The following is an 18,700-nucleotide window of genomic DNA, read 5'->3' as shown; positions in this document are numbered from 1 at the left end:
CGTTTATTATCGTTTAGCATTTGCTTCGATTGTATTCTACACCGTGCTATATATATATAAAAAGAAAAAAAACAGCGGCTGCGCTAGAATGGATTTAAGATATGTAGGAAAATAAAACAGCAAGTGGCGTGATCGTAGGGAGAATAGAATTAAACCGTGATAAAGGTTAATCCGCGTCAGGGTGTAAAAGGGAAATCGCACGGGGGAGTCGTAGGTAGATTCACGGTGTGACTTTCTACAATTCATTTGAACTAAGCTCTCGCCTCTTTGATTAATGTTTTTCACGCTTCGTTTCGACGTTTTTATGCGACTTTTCACTTGATATACTGTATTCACCGGATGATATATTGTTTCATCTGTATCGCGGTAATCACTAGGAACGTTGTTTTGATTTTATACGCTTTCTCATGTTCTTCCGTTTATCGAATCGTAAATCTAAAATGGTAATTCATCAGGAGCAACTATCTCGTGTGTGTGTGTGTGTGTGTGTGTGTACGCGCGTACGTTAAAAGAGAGGATCGCTTAAACGCTTTTGGCGCGACGTAATACGAAAAAACGTATAATGTTCTTCGACGCTGCTAAGTACTGTCCGAAACTACGTTGCACGGGGTATAAAGCTACAGTTTTTAGCGTACTCAAGCGATACGATGCTCTATGAAAAAACAGTTTCGGTGCACTTTGCGCCGCTATATGTAAACGCGAGAATCATAGCGTAGTAAAAAGAAAAAATTCCTCTCGTTCTGCGAGGCAAGGTTTAAAGCCGCTACGTTTTTCCGCGCCATCTTACGTGCCATGTTGCATTGTACGTGCCCCTTATTTATTTACCTCGTTGATTTGACGCGACCTATCTATTCGGGGCTCGCGGAGTTTCACAAATAAAACACACAAATAAAAGGGGAATATCGACCGTTAGAAAATTTCTTGTCGCGACAGAGGCAAATCGATCGGCTTTAAATAAATTCCGCGGTTTCATTCACCACGGATCATCAGGCTGGATTTCTCACTCGCTTTGGGACGAACGTGACTTAATTAAGTTTGAATTATGCTGAATTCGCATCGGCTAACACTCCACAAAGGGATTAAGCGGCATCGACGCACAGTTTACTTCTCTCCTTTCCCGGATGCGCGTTCAATTTAATATCGGGCCAGGGTTATAGCCAGCGAGGCATTTGGCTCTCCCCAGCAAATCATCGCCGGCTCAAAGCCGGGATATTACGCGAACAATTTCGTGAAATTACATTACGCACCATTTAAGTGCACGTGAACGGGTTCCTATTCGGCCGGTTCGGTTATCCAGTCGATCTTATTAATTACCACGACGATCGATCGCCTTTGAGGTCACTAGGACTCGTTACACGCGCGTCATAGTTTTGACGTAATTTGGTAAAAACGATTCTTTTCGTTGTTTACGATTATCGGGTACATCCGATACGCGTATGGGCATCGAACGTGTCAATACAAAGATCAGGCGAGCGAGATGGACCTAAAAGAGCAACGCCATGCTCGCTTGTTCTACCTTGTTTACTGTGTTTTTTTTTATATGTTTGCCTGTGTGTTTCGCATCAGGGGTTAATTCGATTTAACAGCGATACGCCATGGTGCAGCGTTTTCTGCTAAAATGTCCATCAAAATAAAAACAATTTCGGTCGGTTGTAACCGACGAGACGAATCTTCCTCTGGCAGCTGGGACCCAGTCGATCACGCGCCGAATTTTCCAAAGTTAAATCGATACGCGATACCCTATGCTTCGTGTAGTGTCGCGATCGCATTTTGCAAAATACGCTTCTGTTACTCGTACATCGTTGTTCCCGAGTATTACACGCGTATGGGCAAAAGATTCGAACGATTTGTAGAATTTCGTTTAGACTCCTTGTTTCAACAACTGCTCGAATCGTCTCGAGAAAATCGGAACGTCGAATCATTGACATTTCGCAGGCGTGTCACTGGCAAACTTTTTTGCCAACTGCTGAGAAAGACAACGAGCTGTGAAACTTCTCTTCTTTGTTACTTGATTCGTTTGTTCGTACGTTCGTCCATTAAGATCGCGCGGTACTTTAGCTGGAAAAACGACGAAAGCCCGTCGAAAATAGGGAAACTGTTCGCGCCTGCCTCTCGATCGAGAACTCCTGCTGCGTTCAATCCGCCACGGAAGTTTAACGAAGTCCAAACGGAGCAGAACGAGTCGGTGGTTTTGCGAGCGGGGACCTTCGTTAGGAAATGAAAGGGATGATTCTCAGCTCGTTCGACCATTTAACCCTGTACCTCGTTCTACCCCAACGACGTACAGGTTCTTTCATAAAAGGCATTTTGTTCAAAATATCCCGTATTTTCGTATTTCGAGAAACAGCTTCTTCGACCGATGGTGCTTTAACGCGAAAATTATCTAGAATATTTTATAGATTGTTCTCTTTCTCTTTTCTTCATTTTTCTTTTTTTTTCTCTCTCTCTCCCTCTTTCTCTCTACGTTTCGTTGTTTCGAAATATTCGCAAGTATTTGTTGGAAATCATCCTTCGAATCGGGAGCGTTCTTAAAACATTAATATACCAAGGACGACACGTAAACGTCGTGGTTTCCGAATCGTTCTCCAGCCATCTCCGATAAGAGGGACGTGACAGGTTCGACATGGCGGCGACTTATCGTTTTTCCTGGCCGTCCTTCCGTTTAATTTTCCACCACAGAAATCGTTAGCTCGGCAAACCCCTTATCGGATGTGCGTCTAATGGCAAACGTTCGCTCCCTCCTCCGGAAATCGAGCTCTCCCTCGTGTCGGGCCGCGACTAACGAATGCACGGACGAAAATCACATCTAATCGTTGCCCGACCCCTGACCCTTTGAACCATTAATCGAGCGTACGGCCTGGAGGAGACTTTGTCGAAAGTTTGGAGTGTCTGTCGCCGAACGTGCTCCCCAAATTATGGTTTCTTAAGTGTGACGATTTCGAACGGGCTAGGACTATAAATGTCGTTAACCCTCCGAGTCATTTGGTATTCATCTCTAACGTTGTAACGTCTAACATGAATATCGTCGAGGGCTCGTTCGATTCCCATGAATCCATCGATACAGTGGAAAAGATTAACCGTGAGTCGTAATGCTTCGATTTCGAAATCGCCATTAGAACTATAATAAATGCGTCGTTCACAGGCTAAACTGTCAACTCCGCTTTCCGAAATATTCTAAATTTTAACTACTTCCACTTGTTCGGTGAAACGATCTCTTTACCAAAAATATCTTGTACAAATATTTGAAGTCAGTATTTTTCGCTTTCTCGCGCGTTTTTCTTTTCTCGCGTATACTGTGCATCGGCCCATAAATCAAGTATAATAATAATGATAATAATATAAATTGGTAAACGAGCGAAACGAGGTACCTTAAGATAGAGAAATCTTGAGAAAAAAAACTTACCTGCGCTCTCGGAAGCGGATATATCGGGACACGCCTGGTATCTGAACAACAATCTACTATCGTCGGTGCAGGTGTCGACGTTGCTGACGGGTACCGAGCAAGTTCCGTGACCGCGGTTATAGGAGAAGGTCATGGGGCCTCGAAAAGGACACGGCACAGGTGTAGCCTCCTCCCGGAACATCGAATAGAGCAGGGCATCTCCCGTGATGTACGAGCACAGTGATGACAATGAATTTCTGCTGTGACAGTAAGCTGAAACAATCGATGGGAACGTTTCAATTTCAATTTCGTATTAGGGAGCTAGATTCATCCACGTTCATGTAGGAAAGTAATAATATTCGATCCTATCGCTTATTTCGAAATTGCGCTTATAACGTACATTATCGACTGTTCGTTATTCTTACCGTAACGGAAATAGATGTCGATTATTCCACGATAGAACCTTCTTTATTTAAACTCTATATGTTGAAATGGTACTTTAGTCAGCGACCGATTGATCGTACTCCCGTCGATCGAATCGACTTGTCTATACATCGCCCACTATCTGAACGAATAATAATAATAGACAGCGAGGAACATTTATAAACTCTTATGCACACGGTTTTGCTATAAAGAAAGAACATTGATAATAGTATAAATAATTCAGCCTGAAAAAGTTAGATTCTCTTCCAAATACAGAGTTATTCGTTCCAGAAATATTTTATCATTCGTATTCTCCGGCATTGTATCGTACACTCTGACTAGGGAATTACATCTTGTCGTGCAATTCGTAACTATCTATAAATTATCGTTGGTGCAGTTGCGCAACAATTCGAAGCAACATCTTACCGTGGCGCGTGAATGTGACACACGCACACTAGGATGCATTAACTTTCGTCGAACGGCTGTAAGTTTTTTCCATGTACAGGCCGAGGTTGACAGGAAGTCGGGCCTCGTGGGAAGGGCAAATGGCACGGGGGGTGTACGAGGTAAGCAGACGATGACGAATCTTCTTGAGTAGGAAGTTCATAGGCGGGAGTAACTTTAACCAAGGATATTCTCCGCGATTTCTTTCTCTTCGGCTGGAAAAGTGGCGAGACGCTAGGCGTTGCCACTCGGACAACTTTTCCACGCGCAGGTGTTGCCATAGTTTGAGAAAAGTAGAACGGCCACCGACGTTCTTTCCTCTGACAACGTTTAGATAATAAATCTGCTTCTTTCGGACAGTCGTACCAGAACACTTTGTTATTCACCGAGCGCGAATCAGTTGTTTCGATCGGCTAATGCGTAACACGGTACACGTTCAAACGGGCAATGGTAGGAAAAGCTTTCCCTTGGCAAAAATCATCCGCGAGGGTTAAAAATCATCGAACCGTTGTCAATCGTTGTCGTTTCAGTGTCTTCTTTCCTCGCTTTCGCGTCGTTTATCTTCGAATCTGCTGGCGTTTCGTCTCTACGGTAGTTTATCACGACATCGGATTGTATTTTCAAGAGTCATACCGTAAGTTTCTATCAACGTGATTCGAATAGCGACTTTCGGCTATTTCGTACGTTCGTTCTCCGTTTACTTTACGATGACCGCAAAATTTAGCGAAAAGAATTTCGAGCATCCTTATTATTGACCGTGAGCGAGAAAAACAGCTGTGCGAACTATCATCGAGAAAACGGGATAGGAAATGAAAAGAGCGAAGAAGAAAAGAGAAAGGAGAGCAAGTTGATGGGAAAAAGGTAGGCAGATGTAATTTTCAAAGCGTGGAAATGGAAAAAGTGCAATGTCGTGTCCTTCTCCCGTTTCCAAGTTTCCCTCGCTATTTTTCCCGTTGGCTCATTTATTTATTTATTCTCGCGTGAATGTTGGCTTCGTATCATCCTTTTGTTTCTGTACTCGGCCCGGCCAGGCCGGCTTTTCAAATTTTCATTGTCATTTATTCGTTATTAGGACTGACTCCCTCTGCCAACCCCGCTGCGTCGCGCCACGCGCCCCACGAAATTGCGTCCAACCGTCGTTTCAACATAATTAATTTGCCCTTCCGAAAGTATGTCCCACTGATTAATTAGTCGCGCTTTATTTTCGTCAGTCACGAATGACAAACCCGAACGAAGAGAGTATCGCGGAAGAGGGTGGCGTTAGCGAAATTAAAATGAATTCGATCAGTCTCTCCCTTCTCTCCAATTTCCACACCTTCGCAGAGAGTTCGCCTATCGAAAAATGTTCGGTCGATAAAGTTTTCTCTAGATTTACGGATTAACAGGATTTTCGATCGAGCAACGTCGGACTCCGTGCCTCCTCGAATCGGTCATACGCGAGCGAAATAATTCGAGAATTCCAAGGCGGCAAAAGGCGCAATCTCGTGTTTCGTCCGGCGAATAAGTTAAAGTCCGGATTCTTCTTTATCCGGTCGCGCTCGCGGTCAATTAAATTTAAAGCGCGCTTTCCGCCGCTGACGGTAATTCCGTCTCTTAAACTTTCCGACGAACCGGCTGCCAGCAAACGCCGACGAACCGACAGCTTGTTAAAATCTTTCCTCCGTTCGGTGGACTCTGGCGCGAGCGAACAGCAACTTACGTTTTTATTTGGCGACCGCGTATGTGTAGTTAATGAGCGGGGGCGGAACAAGAAAGGGACAGGAAAGTTAATTTTTCTAACGAACGGCAGGGGACGGTAGCCGGAGGAAAATAGGCCGCGTTCTGGAGGACAAATACGGCCACGTTCTTTGTATAATCCTCCTTCTTTTCCTTCTTTTCTTTCTTTTTTTTTTTTTTTTTTTTTTTTGTTCTTTATCGGAACGATGTCATATTCCTTTCAAAAACTTCACCGTTACTCTCTAGAATCGAGAGGTAGGTCGAAATGGAAGGAGTAACAATCGCGCGAGTTTTCAAAACCGCATGCGAACTCCTTCGGGGTAGATATTGTTCCCGACACACCGTAATCCGTCCTACTTTCGTCCCAAGATTCCACAAACGTAATCAGACTTTTCGAGTTGTGGAGAACGTCCGCAGCTGGGCAAATAAGCGAATGATCGATAACGAACCAGCTACGAGAGATCGTATTTCGTTCCGAACGTCGTGGCGCCTCTCGGATGTATCAGAACGATCGAGAAACTTTGAGTTTCCATTCGTTTAGTTGCCCGAAGCGTGACGTGCCTTTTCCTCGGTTCACCTTGTCGTTGTCTAACTCTCTTCCTCGTTTTTCTCCTTTTCTATTCCACAAAACGACCCACATTTTCCCGCCAGTTGTCGGTCCGAATGCAGCCTGCAGGCAACGGTATCTCCGGTGTGACACTATGCAGATTAAAATCCGATAAAAAAAAAAAAAAAAAAAAAGGAGAGCGACGGAGGGTGGACGAGAGTGAGAGAGAAAGAGGGGCCCGAGGGACTTTGACAAATCGTCGAAAAATGCGAACGCGAAACAGCAGGGGGGCGGTACCCAGAGGTCGGTGTTCTTCTTTTTTAACCTGTATATAACGGATCCACCCTCTTCTTTCCTCTTCAGGTTGGCTCGAGTGCCAAACTCCACCTGTCTCGCATTGTTCTCTCTCTCTCTCTCTCTCTCTCTCTCGAGTCTCGCCTGTCCCTATATAGGTCGTTTCAGATTCTCGTTTATCCGTTTTAGGAGTCAGGTAATCACGAGTCGATATTTTGCGATCGTTGACAATGGTCGACGTTAAAGGTTCGAGTGTTCAGACGGGTAGAAAAATATCCAAGTTTTCGAATGGATGAATCTCGGTGGAGAAAGTTTCAGGAAATCATAATCTTTGGACAAGCTGGTGAACCCGGTCAACTCACGGTTAGAACGAAAGTTAATAATTCCCACGGGATCCACGGCGATTATCGAACTTTTCGAGATCTTGTTCCGAGCGTATGAACCTATTAAAACAATTCGCAATTTGTGAAAAAAGAAACAGGAATCTCTGTGGTGAATAAAATACGTCGAACGTTGGATTTATTATTTATAGATCTGTGCAACGTTGATGCAAGTAACGTAACGTGTTTGTTTAAAAAAAACAAACGAGTAGAAATTGAGACAACCCGAAACATTTACATATTTGCCAAGGTAAAAACACATGAAAATTAAAAATTTAAAGATAAACCATCAAGGATTATTACAAATTAAGCGAGAATCATCTCCATTGCCGAATGGTTGAGGTTTTCTCGTTTGAACGAGCCAGTACCTATGCGACCGTGCACACGCTTTTCATCCACGCCTAACCCATTTTTTATCCGGATCCATATTTACTACCCTGGTCTCGTGAACCCCTCCACCGCTCCGACCGGCTCGTTTCCCCTGTCCGCGAAGCGCATCACTTACGACCACAGTCGGAGGATCAAAGTGTCGTTAGCGGGTTTGAAAAAAAGAGGCTGCCATCGTCTATGAGCTACGTTGGGGCGAATAGAATTATCAGGAAACTTCGTTGCGCGATCCTAGGTAAAAGCGCCTTTCGAGCGAGCACACCGCTTCAAAGCGGACCCTGACTGGTTCGAGATTCAACGACTTTCATGAAAATCCTTCGTAACCACGCGAAATTTTCAGCGTGTACCGACTTTGCGAGCACTTCGAGTCCGCAAACAACAGGACGTTGATATATCTTTTCCGGCCGGTGCATGAAATCTACGTGGAACAAAGCAAAAATTTGAAAGTTCGTTGGACTCGAGTTCCAAGTATCCTTTTCGCTTAAACGTATCGCCATGAGTTAAGTCGAGAAATGTTTAGCTCCAGGTATCCGAATAGAGGGAAAAATAGCCAGCAAAGATATTCAAAACCTTTCTCGGTTCTGCCTCGATTTTCCATTTACCTTGGGCTCGACGCGAAACATAGACGCCTTAGACGAATAGACCGCACAAGCCACGAGATACCGGCAGTCGCGTTAATGGAAAGCAAAGCGTTGGAAACGCGACAGAGAACCGAAGGTACCGCACAGCGGAGGCCATGTTTCGGTCCCGAACAGCGTAACCGATGTCGCGCAATAATCTGCAACGATCTACATAACGATCCTCGATAAATATCCGGCAACGAGAACCATTATCACGTCCCAGAAACTTCGCTATCCATTCGGTCGTCGGTGTATTAACGAGACACAGGGCTGATTGCACGATAGAATCCGGCAAAGTGCTCTCGATTTCTTTTCCATCGTAAACGAGGTTCAGCGGCCCCGGCTCGGAATTAGCAGAACCATCGGCCCGGTGTTTCGTTCCGTCTCTTATGTCGTCGTTTCTCTCGTTCCTATCGTCATTCTGCCGTTTGCACAACGAACGAAAGTCGTTAAGTTCTTCCCCGAGAATTGTTCCGGCAACTACGCCTTGCTATCCGCTTCTCACCCCCTTCGTTGTCCACCTTCTCGTCATCTTCGAGCTTTTAATTACCGATCGGCATTCTAATTAATGAATGGATTTGCCCCGGGCACCGGGCAAATCGTTATCGATCGTGCGAAACAACGGCTATTAGGAGGTCGCCGAGGACGAAGACAACGAGACGGCCAGGAGGAGAGGAAGGTAGCGGAGGACCCCGGACGAGGAGTACCACCGAAGAAAACGGAGAAAGGGGAATGGCATCTTCCAATGTTCTTTGAGAATTGTACTTACTTTCTTTGTACTGGAGAACGTTCGAGTGCTTCTCGTGAATGACGACGCAACGGTAGCAGGATTTTCTGTAACAGAACGGAAACGGGGTTTTCTCTTATTCAAGCCTTTCATTCGATATCGCTCGCTGGAATTAGAACGCTTTCCCCTATTCCCGATTCTTTTCTCCCTCCCTCCCCCTTCCACCACCCGTTATTCCTTGTTTTCTCTTTCGTTTCTCGTTAGGCGACGACGCGAACTCATCCTCGAGATTAACGGAGGACTCGACCATCTTAACGAGAACCGCCTCGAAATTCGACGAGCTTCGAAATTCGCGAGATCGAACCGAACAATCGACCTCGCGGCGAACGAAATCTCTTTTTCGTCTGTGCGTACTGTTTTCTAGAAAATCCGATTCGCCTAATCGCCTATCGTAACAAGAACTTTTTATAGGAAATTAACCGCGCCCCTTTCTAAGCTATAGGGAAAGTTTTTATTTCGCACTGTCTTCGATTAGAAAAATTCATTCGATAACCGTTCTTCCGCGCCGTGTAACTTTTATTAAAGAAATTTCCTTCAGGATTCTAACTTTTGCGGTTGCTCTTATGATACCTGCAGGACTATCTCTTTTACGACAGGTTTTACTTCTTTCGTTGTCGTTAACCATTCCCCTACTTTCAAAAAAGCAATGTTCCATACATACGAATAAAGTACCACAGAATTTTTCTTTTTTATATCTTGGAAAAAACTAACATTTAATTTGATATCTAGATCAAAAGTACGCTAGTACAAGTTTTTCTGATTTCCTGATTTTTATCTTGATTATTGCTTGAAATAATAATGTCCGATCTCGCCCATAAAATATAAGCCTTTTAGCGTTAGATGGCTAATGTCCTAATGCTCGTACCTTTACCAAAGCTTCGCAAAGCTTTGTCAACTTGTTAGCTATTTTTAAAAGACTCGTGTGTTTCGATCTAACAAGTTGCTTTCATTTTCAACAATGTCGTGTAAAAATACTATGTACTTTTTAGTCATAAAGTAATATGAAAATCAGAAAATCTTAGACGTATTTATCATATTTTTCTTCCATGATCTTCGTATGGAAAGCAAAAGATGCGACTTGTCGAATCTTTACCCGGTGCTCTTCGTATTCGAATAGAAATGAAACCGCGATTGCCGTTTAAACTTCGCCGGATCAACCGGAAACCACGATACCTCAGTCCCAGTGCCATTTCCGCGTTTTTTTTTTTTTTTTATCTCGCTCGACGCTATATCGATCGGACACTTTGCAGGCGAGCCCGATAGAAATCTCTACGAAAACTTCGGTCAGCTCGTGTGACACGAACGTTACGCGGCGAATCGACGCGGTTCCCTCTTTCCTCCGCTCGCGTGTACCCCTCTTGCGAAGAAACAACTGCAACCCCCTCTGGTAATACCGCTTTTAATCCCCTTTTGACTCGGCGGCGAAACTCGCTTCCAATCGTATTGCCTGGAATCTGTACGTCGCGTCGCGTTTCCTCTTTCTAACGAGTTGACATTCCACGAAACTTTCGTTTCTGGATTTAACTTTTCGTTTCGTTTCGTGATTTTCGACGAGATTCGGAGGATGATTGGCCTTCCGCGTTCCGAATTTGCCTTTGACGTGATCCGATACCAGGAAACGTTATCGTTTCTAGTACTAGGACATTATTGCACAAGCAGAGTAGCATTAATGATGACAAATTTCATAAATTATAGATCAAAAATAAATTAGAATAGAAGCTTGATCGTTCGTCCTGTTCGTAGCACATGCTGTTTGAGCGAACGAGGCCATCGGCAACAATTTACGATAGAAGATTACAACTAACAATCTCTAACCCCTTAATGTATCGTGTAATAATATTAATCATGAAATTACTGTACAAGAGAGTGCAGATATCATCGAACCGATACATTTTACAAGGTACAAAGCAAAACAGAGTGTGTACTCACTGATCAACTAGGAGAAACTTGTCGCCCTCGTTGTGCAGGCACCTACCCTTGCTGGACAATTCGTTCCTGGAGATCACGATCGGCTGTCTGACTCCGCTTTGAAACCAGGTACCTTCCCATTTCAGTGGAAACGTGCATTCTGAAACAAATATCGCAAACATCCACGTGAACAGACGCCATCTGCGAAAAATATCATATCGCGGCGTGTCCATTTCTGGACGCAATCTTCGTTCGAAGCCGCGTCGCCGTCGAACGCGATACATCCTCTTCGCCGAACGAAGAAGGGACAACGTAATATTCTCGTGGAAGTAATATGAGACAAATCGGGGCGATGTTCGAAGACAAAAGGGCCAAGAACCGTGGAGACGGCGATGATACGCCGACGAAAGTAAGGGTTGAACGGAGCGCGGTAACGGGAAGGGCGCATAACCATGGCGCCGAGATGGGAATTCCCCGGACGGGATAATCCTAGGGGCGAAGCGAATTTCCGGAAACTACAGCCATAGCACGGAAGGGATACATCCAGCCGAGTTATCGACGATAATCGAAACCCGGCGATGTCCCTCGTGCATCGTTCCTTTCTCTCCGCGCGACCAACCCCTCGATGAACACCTGACTGTGCACACGCAGCGAAAGCGATCCATTTTTGCGACAATGCGACGTATCGCTTTCTTTCGTTCGACCGATAGATTCGTTTCTCCTAAGCGCGCAATTAGTTTATTGGATTACAGCTGGTTGAATAGTTTTCGATGGGGGAAGGCCACGCGGCAAAAACATTATAGGCAAAGGTAATAGAATTATTCGAGTCAAACTAACCGCTATTGATCTTCCTTTTAATTTGTTAAATTGGATTATCAACGACTTTTAAAGGATCCACATTTGAAAACAGATTATCTGACTCAACGGCTCGATAGCCATAGTTTTCTACGAGAATAGAAAAGTTTTACTCGTGGAAAAGGGCCAGGAACTTTTGCTCGATCGATGCTAATTTATAACGTCTCTTGCAAGAAATGGATAATATTAGTTTAATTATTATTTTAGTTCAACTTCATTGAAATTAATATCCGCGAACGAACAAAAAGCAATTAACATTGTTTAATCTTTGGAGAAGGGGCGTGTAGCCACGAAACTGGTTGCAACATATCCAATTTTAAAATCGCTGTTCTACGACAGACAAGAAGTGTGATTTATCGTGCTGTTCACCCCTTCGTATACTAAGAAGAGAACGCATATAGAAAGCATAGCAGCTACGTATGTAATCCTATTTCCAATTTCCACCTGGTAATTCCAGAGTCGAACGCAATTTGTAAATCGCATGGTATAATACGATAGTTCCACTTGCTGTTTCAAGCGGCTAACAATAAGAAAGAAAGAACGAGATTGTAGAGCAGTGTCGCGTGACCGAATGACGTCTGGCAAAAAGTAGACAAGTCTCGACAACTGATAAATAAGTCAATTCTTCTTACTCGTTGAACCTCTCTCTCTCTCTCTCTCTAGGAGAAACACAACGGTGCAATTGGCGTGATGGTAAAAAGGAAACGACAGGGTAAATAAACAAAACGTAGACGGGCTTTCCGTTGCGCGATTCTTAATGAGGGGTTAATTAAATCTCATTGCGGACCTGAACGAGGGAGAACGGGAAAAATATTATTCCAGGGAGGGTCGCGGAACGAAAGTAACAGGCGAGTACGAGCGACGTTTTCCAGTCGTGTCTTTAAGTAAAAGCTTCGTAAATAAAAGCTGTTATTGTCGTCTCCCGTCAGCGTGTCGGAATGTTGATTCATCTAATTGTGGCAATCGTTTTCGCGTCTCTGTTAAGATCGAGCCTGGCACGCTCGGAACGAACAGCGTCACATCGGAGAGAAAATAATCGAATTGGATTCTTCTTTGACGACACGCCTCTTCCTATCATCGTTCCCTTCTCTCTCCCGTTCCTTCTCCTCTTTTCCTTCCTCTTTTCTACCCGTTTTCTACCCATTTTTTGCTCTTAATAGGACGTTTCGCGACGCGTCTTCGGTCGATAGAACAGATGTCTGCCCGCTGCTTTTAATGTGGAATAAAAAAATTTATTCTCCCCGGAGAGCAGCCACTTTCCCGGAGGGTTTGATAGAATAATAAAGCGCGAAGGAAGCGTTTTAAGAGTTCCCGCTGTTACGCTTATCTCGAAGGGGACCGCTCGCTGATATTGACGCCTGTCATTTTCGAAAGTTTTTTCACCGACGCGTTCCTTGGAAAACACACTTCCAGCCTTTCGTTACATCCACAGAGTGTCAAATCGTGTTTCTTCTCGCGAAAGAAAAACAATTTCCCCCTCGATATATGAAACGCTGTATGAAATGCTGCTGCGCATGAAAAATTGAATTCAATTCCGGGAAGAGGGGTGGAACGGACGCATTCTCATTCAATAAGTTAACTACGAGCCTTAAATAAACAACGCAACGATAGCGTGCCCGTAACTCAGCGACCGCAAAGTGTCGTACTTCCTCGGCTGTCACCGTTTCTTCGGCCAAAGAATTAAACCGTAAAGAAAAAGGAAAAACTGGCTGTCGACATTTACGTGCAATCCCAAGTTCTTATCGCTAACGGTATCGGCGTGGCGCGGCAACACGGCGAATAGAGAACGAGAGAGAAAGGGATCGAGGAGATTCGATTTCGCGACAGGATGGGTAGGAAAGAGCCACCGCGAAACATTCGACCGTTTTTTCCCCTCTCGTTCCATTCCGATGCTCTGGTAGCTGGTCTCGCCCCTTCTACCCTGGGGGCGAGATTCTGCATCGCGACTGGGCCGCTGCGCCGCGCTGGTGCGAACTGTGATTACGGATTTCGAGTCTCGCCCGCGGATTTTACGAGCCCGCCGTGAATCGCGCGTGGCTCGCCATCCTTTCCTCTCTCCCTCTCTTTAGCCTCTCCGCCCTCGAAATCCACTCTCCATCCATCCTCCTCTCCCTTTCTCTCGATGTTCTCTTCTCCTTCCTGTTCCAGGCACGTCGAAAAGCAGCAGAGGCAACCCGCGGCATTCGAACCGCATGAAAATAAATAAATGCCCGAGGGTGGCCGGCGTCGGTGAGATGCGAGGATGAAGGGGTAAAAGGGGCGTAGAGGTAGTGGATTCGCTCCAGGGACTCACCGCCACCACCTGCTATCGATTTCACCCTCGAAACTCAGCCGTGCCGATCCGACGAATCGCTTCTTTTCTGCCGATTTTCTTCCACCTTTTCACCGATTGTTCGCTTCTTCTCTATTTCCGGTCTGGTTCGATCCTTCGGCCAATGTTAGATATACTCGCACGAGGTTTTGGTCATTCAGCTGGTGGAATTCGAATTTGTTGGAATTAAGGTTCATGCATTTATTCGTACGCAAATATGTTATCCGGCGAGGTTGTCTGCTCGACTATAAAACGTTTCCAATGACAGAATGAAAAGAGGTAGTCGCGTCGTAAAAGAGACTCGAGCAAATAAAGGCGATAGCCACGGGGCGGTTGGTACATTTAGAACCGGGTAAATCGAAATACTACAATCAGCAATCTTCTGCAACGGCTGATTCGGTTACGAGATTTCGTTGTCGGCTAATGTGGAAACGGGTACAGGTTGAAAATCGAGATTTAAACGTCGTAACATTGCTCGATATTTGCAGATTTCGCAATATCCTATTCTTTATCGATTTCACGTGTACGTTTCATAAAATCCCGTTAATGTATAGCGTAAAATGTACGTACATAAAAAGACGTGTCACCACTTACGGTCTTTTACTCATTGCCGTACCATTAAACGACGCACAGGACCTTCGGATAAAACATTCCTCGGTGTTGGAAACTCTTCCGCGTTTCGATTGAAAGTTGAACGAAATTTGAGAAAAATATCGGTCAGTAGCGTACTTGCGTCAGGAACCCGCGAAGATCCAGCAGCCTTATTTTCCGTTAATGAAACGAGCGTGGGCACGTGTTCGGGAATTTGAGATGCGCAAAACTACGCAAGGTTTATTCTCACGAACGAGTCGTTACTTCTCTACGACCAGCTTCTTACCGGCGTATCCAGCCCATTCTTCGTACGAACAACGATCCCCGGGTGGCCGTATGTCTCCCCGGAAATGGGCCGCGTTCTCCAATTGTACAATGATAATAAGGATAATAGCGACAAGAATAATAAGGACGATGATTAGAAAAATTGCACGGACGACCCCCTTGGGATCTACCGTCTACCACGGCGTTTGTTTCTTTGCTTTCGCCTCTTGTTGAACGTTACGCCAATTAAAATTAATTGCCGGGAGTAAGAGTACACGAGCTGCCTGAAATCGTGTCGTTTCGTTGTAACGCGAAAGCGATGCACGTTCGTTAAACATACGGTAAAGAAGATAGTATAAAAGATTTGCTGTGAAGGAACTTCAGTTCGCTTTCGCGTATAATTGCGAACGTCGGCGAGGTTCAAAATTCTCGTAAATCAAACGAGATTTACGATTCGTTATGATTTGTATCGTTCCCGAGGCAAAACGAAGAAAATCTTTCTCCGTTCTCAATCGTAAAATATTTTATATTTTTTACGATGGAAAGAAGAGGAAAGGTGCGACATTAGCATTTATAAAACGGGAATAAACTATCAATCGGCGATAATAAACGACAGATTTTAATCACGGCGGTAACGTAGCGCGAGCGTTAACGAAAAATGGAATTTTCCGTTTATTTTGCCGTGGGCTGTTTTTTTTTTTTTTCAGAAAACCGTCGGACAATACACGCGATATAACGGTAGCGGCAATTTTTCATTCTTTATCCCCGGCACGATCCATTTCACCGGTATTCAAGCAGCCGTAACGACTCCTGCGTGGCTGTAATTTACCCCAGAAATGGCCCACGACAAAATACACCCTGGTTGTAGCGACGGAGAGGGCGCGTCGGGGCTCGAGTCACGTGGCCGGCCCCGAAATTTCTTGATTAAGACGACGACACGCGATCTTCCGTGGCCGCGTGCGCTCATTTTTCTTCCCGCCGCTCGATCAATCTTTGACCAACACCGCCCCGTTTTCCGGATTCGTAGAAAACCCTCGCGAAAAATCGCTGGTTCACCGCGACTGGCTGACGCCGCGTAAAAAGACGCCACCCTCGCAATCCCATTATCGACCAGGAGAAATCGATCGTTTGCTCTCTCCATGTATCGAACGTTGATTTCTTTAGAAAATTACAGGCTCGCCGATGATATCTCGTCAAATATAAATTTGATCTCGCGGCATCGACGAAAGGACGAGCGAACGAAGAAGTAAAATCAGTCCGCTCGAAAGCTGGCAGATTGAATGTTTATTTAATTTCGAATCTGCTACGAGACATAATCGCCTTTCGCTCGGCGCATGCAAGAATTTTAATAGAATTCAGACATACGAGATTCTATTGTTCGATCGAAACGTAATTTACAGAAAAAGAGGGAAACCTTGGAATTCTCTAGTGCCGGTTTCTAAATCTATGGATCGTGATTACGTTCGCCCGCTGGGCAACAATAACGCTTCGAAGAAGCAAACACGCGTCTCGCATCATTCCGTCGATAAATTGTTTTCAATATCACGGCGGACACGGTATTATCGGTGCTTCATCGTGCAAACGATCATCAGCGGCAACATCGTTAGTTCGCAAGTTCGAGATTACAATAGAGGCCTGTCGAGTCCCGCGAGAGGGATTCGACGAGAGAGGTGCACAGATCTAAATAGTGCAGATCGAATCGCAAAGATAGTATACAATTCTCGTTCGCAGAAGGCACGACGGCTCTGCTTTCAGCTCTTCGGATTGAAATCGAACTAATGGCAGAAATTTCACGCGCGCCGGAATCGCTCCGCTATTAAACTGAAAAAAGGGAGGCGAACGAACTGTGACGTGAGATCCGATCGAGCCGGTGTACACTTCGATTACTCGAATATTCGTTGTGATAAGAGAGAACGTTCCTTGAAACATGGAACGACAGACGGCGCAAGTAATTTTCTAATTCGAACAGCTCGACTTCTCGTTTCGCGTTAAATTTCATATTCTCGCTATCGAGGGAATTCGAGCTGTACAGCTATCGTTCGATCAACTTGGAGACCACGGCACGAGCGTGCTAACCGATTAATTAATAAATTTTGATATCGAGATTAGGTGAATTTTCGTATAAATGCCATCGCGAAATGGAAATACCGATTGTTGTTCGTGGCACGACGCGCTGAGTTTTCACGTCTAACGTTATCGCCGGACGCAACTGGCATGTTTTCTGCCGTGTTTTCTGCGCGGCCGAAAGTCGCTGAATTCAAACTGTGTCACAAAGTCGTAATACCAGACGAGTAGGTGGCTAGATAAATCGTGCTTTTCGATACCACGTTCGTAATCGTTCGTAATAGCACGCGTCGTGCGCGTGACGAGTTTAAATGCCAGTCACGCGAACGAATTGAGCTGATTATAAATTATTTGATACATACGCTGTCACATTACTACTCGCTTCTTATCGTCGGTATTAAATGGTGAAAGACGACCTTTTTTTACGTTTGCCCGCGTCATTAAGATAGAAGGACATGGAGTAGTTCCGAAATAATTACGAGGATCTTTATGTGCCGCGTTTCCTTTCATTTGTAAGCTGTTACTTTGGATTCGTGTCAAATGTTCGTTAAAAACGAGATTAATTAAAAAGAAAGGCAATTTCTGTCCCTGTGAAAAATAAAAAGTAGCTAAAAATATCGAAATAACGATTTCGATCGAGATAGCGAAGCGTCGAATAATTTGATCAACGATGAAACACAAAATCGCCTGGGAAAATACATATGAGTTACAACCAGAGGGAGAACAGGAAATGAAGATTTAAAGCGAGCGAATGAAATATTTGCCAATACGGATGTGGTTGGACGAGATTAAGTAGCTGGATCATCTCCCAGTGGGAATAGCGTTGATACGGAGGACCGAAACTTTGGCTATAAACCGTGCACGGGCCTAATATATATCACTTATCAGAACGAAAAGTGGCGTGAGCCGGGGTCCTGCGGGTGCCGTTTCCAGCAAGCCGATTTACACAAAGAATTTCGTCTTGCGTAAATTTCCCTAAACGTAAACGCACCTCGGAGAACGCTTATCGTAGGTGTATAAGCGTTGATACGTTGCCCGTGTGTCGAATACTTTTGGCAACAACGACTCTCAGTCGCGAGAAACATCGGCCGTGCTGGCAAACGCGATACGAACGATATACAGTTCTAAAGCGACGTAGAACGAAACGAAAATCCCCAGGCGGAGGGAAAAAGCGAGAGTCCATTTCACGGATGTAAACTTGTCGAAAGATTACAAAGAACGGCGGTGGATCGAGAATTAAAGTTTAGCCAAATTTCAAGCGTTACGAGACCGGTACCCCCCCGCCTACTTGAAATCTGGAAACGCTTCTTCGTTCAAACGTTTAAACAATCGCCGGTGCTCGCGTTAGATCAAATATCGCGTGTCTCTCTTTTATCCGACGAACAAAAGCTCTTTTCAGTGGAAACGCGTTGCAACGAGGCGAAACGACTGGTTCGAAGCCGGCTCGAAATACTCGTACAAGTAACTATTAACCATTACAACCGGCCGACTCGTCGGCACTTTTATTCTCGGCGTCGACGCACGCGGCGCGACTGCAACGACCAGAACACTGCGGAGGGGCCAGGAACACGTCGAGAGGTAGCGGAGGTGGCAGGGGCGGCGAGAGAAGAGACGCGCAACAACACACGGCAAACCTGCAACATTGTACACCGCTGTGTCGCATCCCTTTACTTCCTGTTTCCCTTCGCCGACTCTCTCACCGACCTCTAGCCGTGCTTTTCAAAAGA

General features: G+C 45.0%; 1 protein-coding gene across 6 annotated transcripts in view; it reads right to left on the bottom strand.

Annotated features, from left to right (window-relative positions):
* Positions 1 to 18,700, bottom strand: part of LOC100644350 — a 259,551-nt gene that overhangs the window by 49,380 nt on the left and 191,471 nt on the right. For all 6 annotated transcript variants that reach the window (XM_048414106.1, XM_003402158.4, XM_048414107.1 and 3 more), the window contains 3 exons: positions 10,910 to 11,048; positions 8,963 to 9,027; positions 3,404 to 3,655 (listed from right to left, as the gene is read on the bottom strand). In XM_048414106.1, the coding sequence (XP_048270063.1) occupies positions 3,404 to 3,655; positions 8,963 to 9,027; positions 10,910 to 11,048 (456 nt within the window). The remainder of the gene's footprint in view (positions 1 to 3,403; positions 3,656 to 8,962; positions 9,028 to 10,909; positions 11,049 to 18,700) is intronic.

The sequence above is a fragment of the Bombus terrestris genome, chromosome 18 (assembly GCF_910591885.1).
Source record: "Bombus terrestris chromosome 18, iyBomTerr1.2, whole genome shotgun sequence".
Lineage (NCBI taxonomy): Eukaryota > Metazoa > Arthropoda > Insecta > Hymenoptera > Apidae > Bombus > Bombus terrestris.
This window is presented reverse-complemented; position numbering and strand designations above follow the sequence as displayed.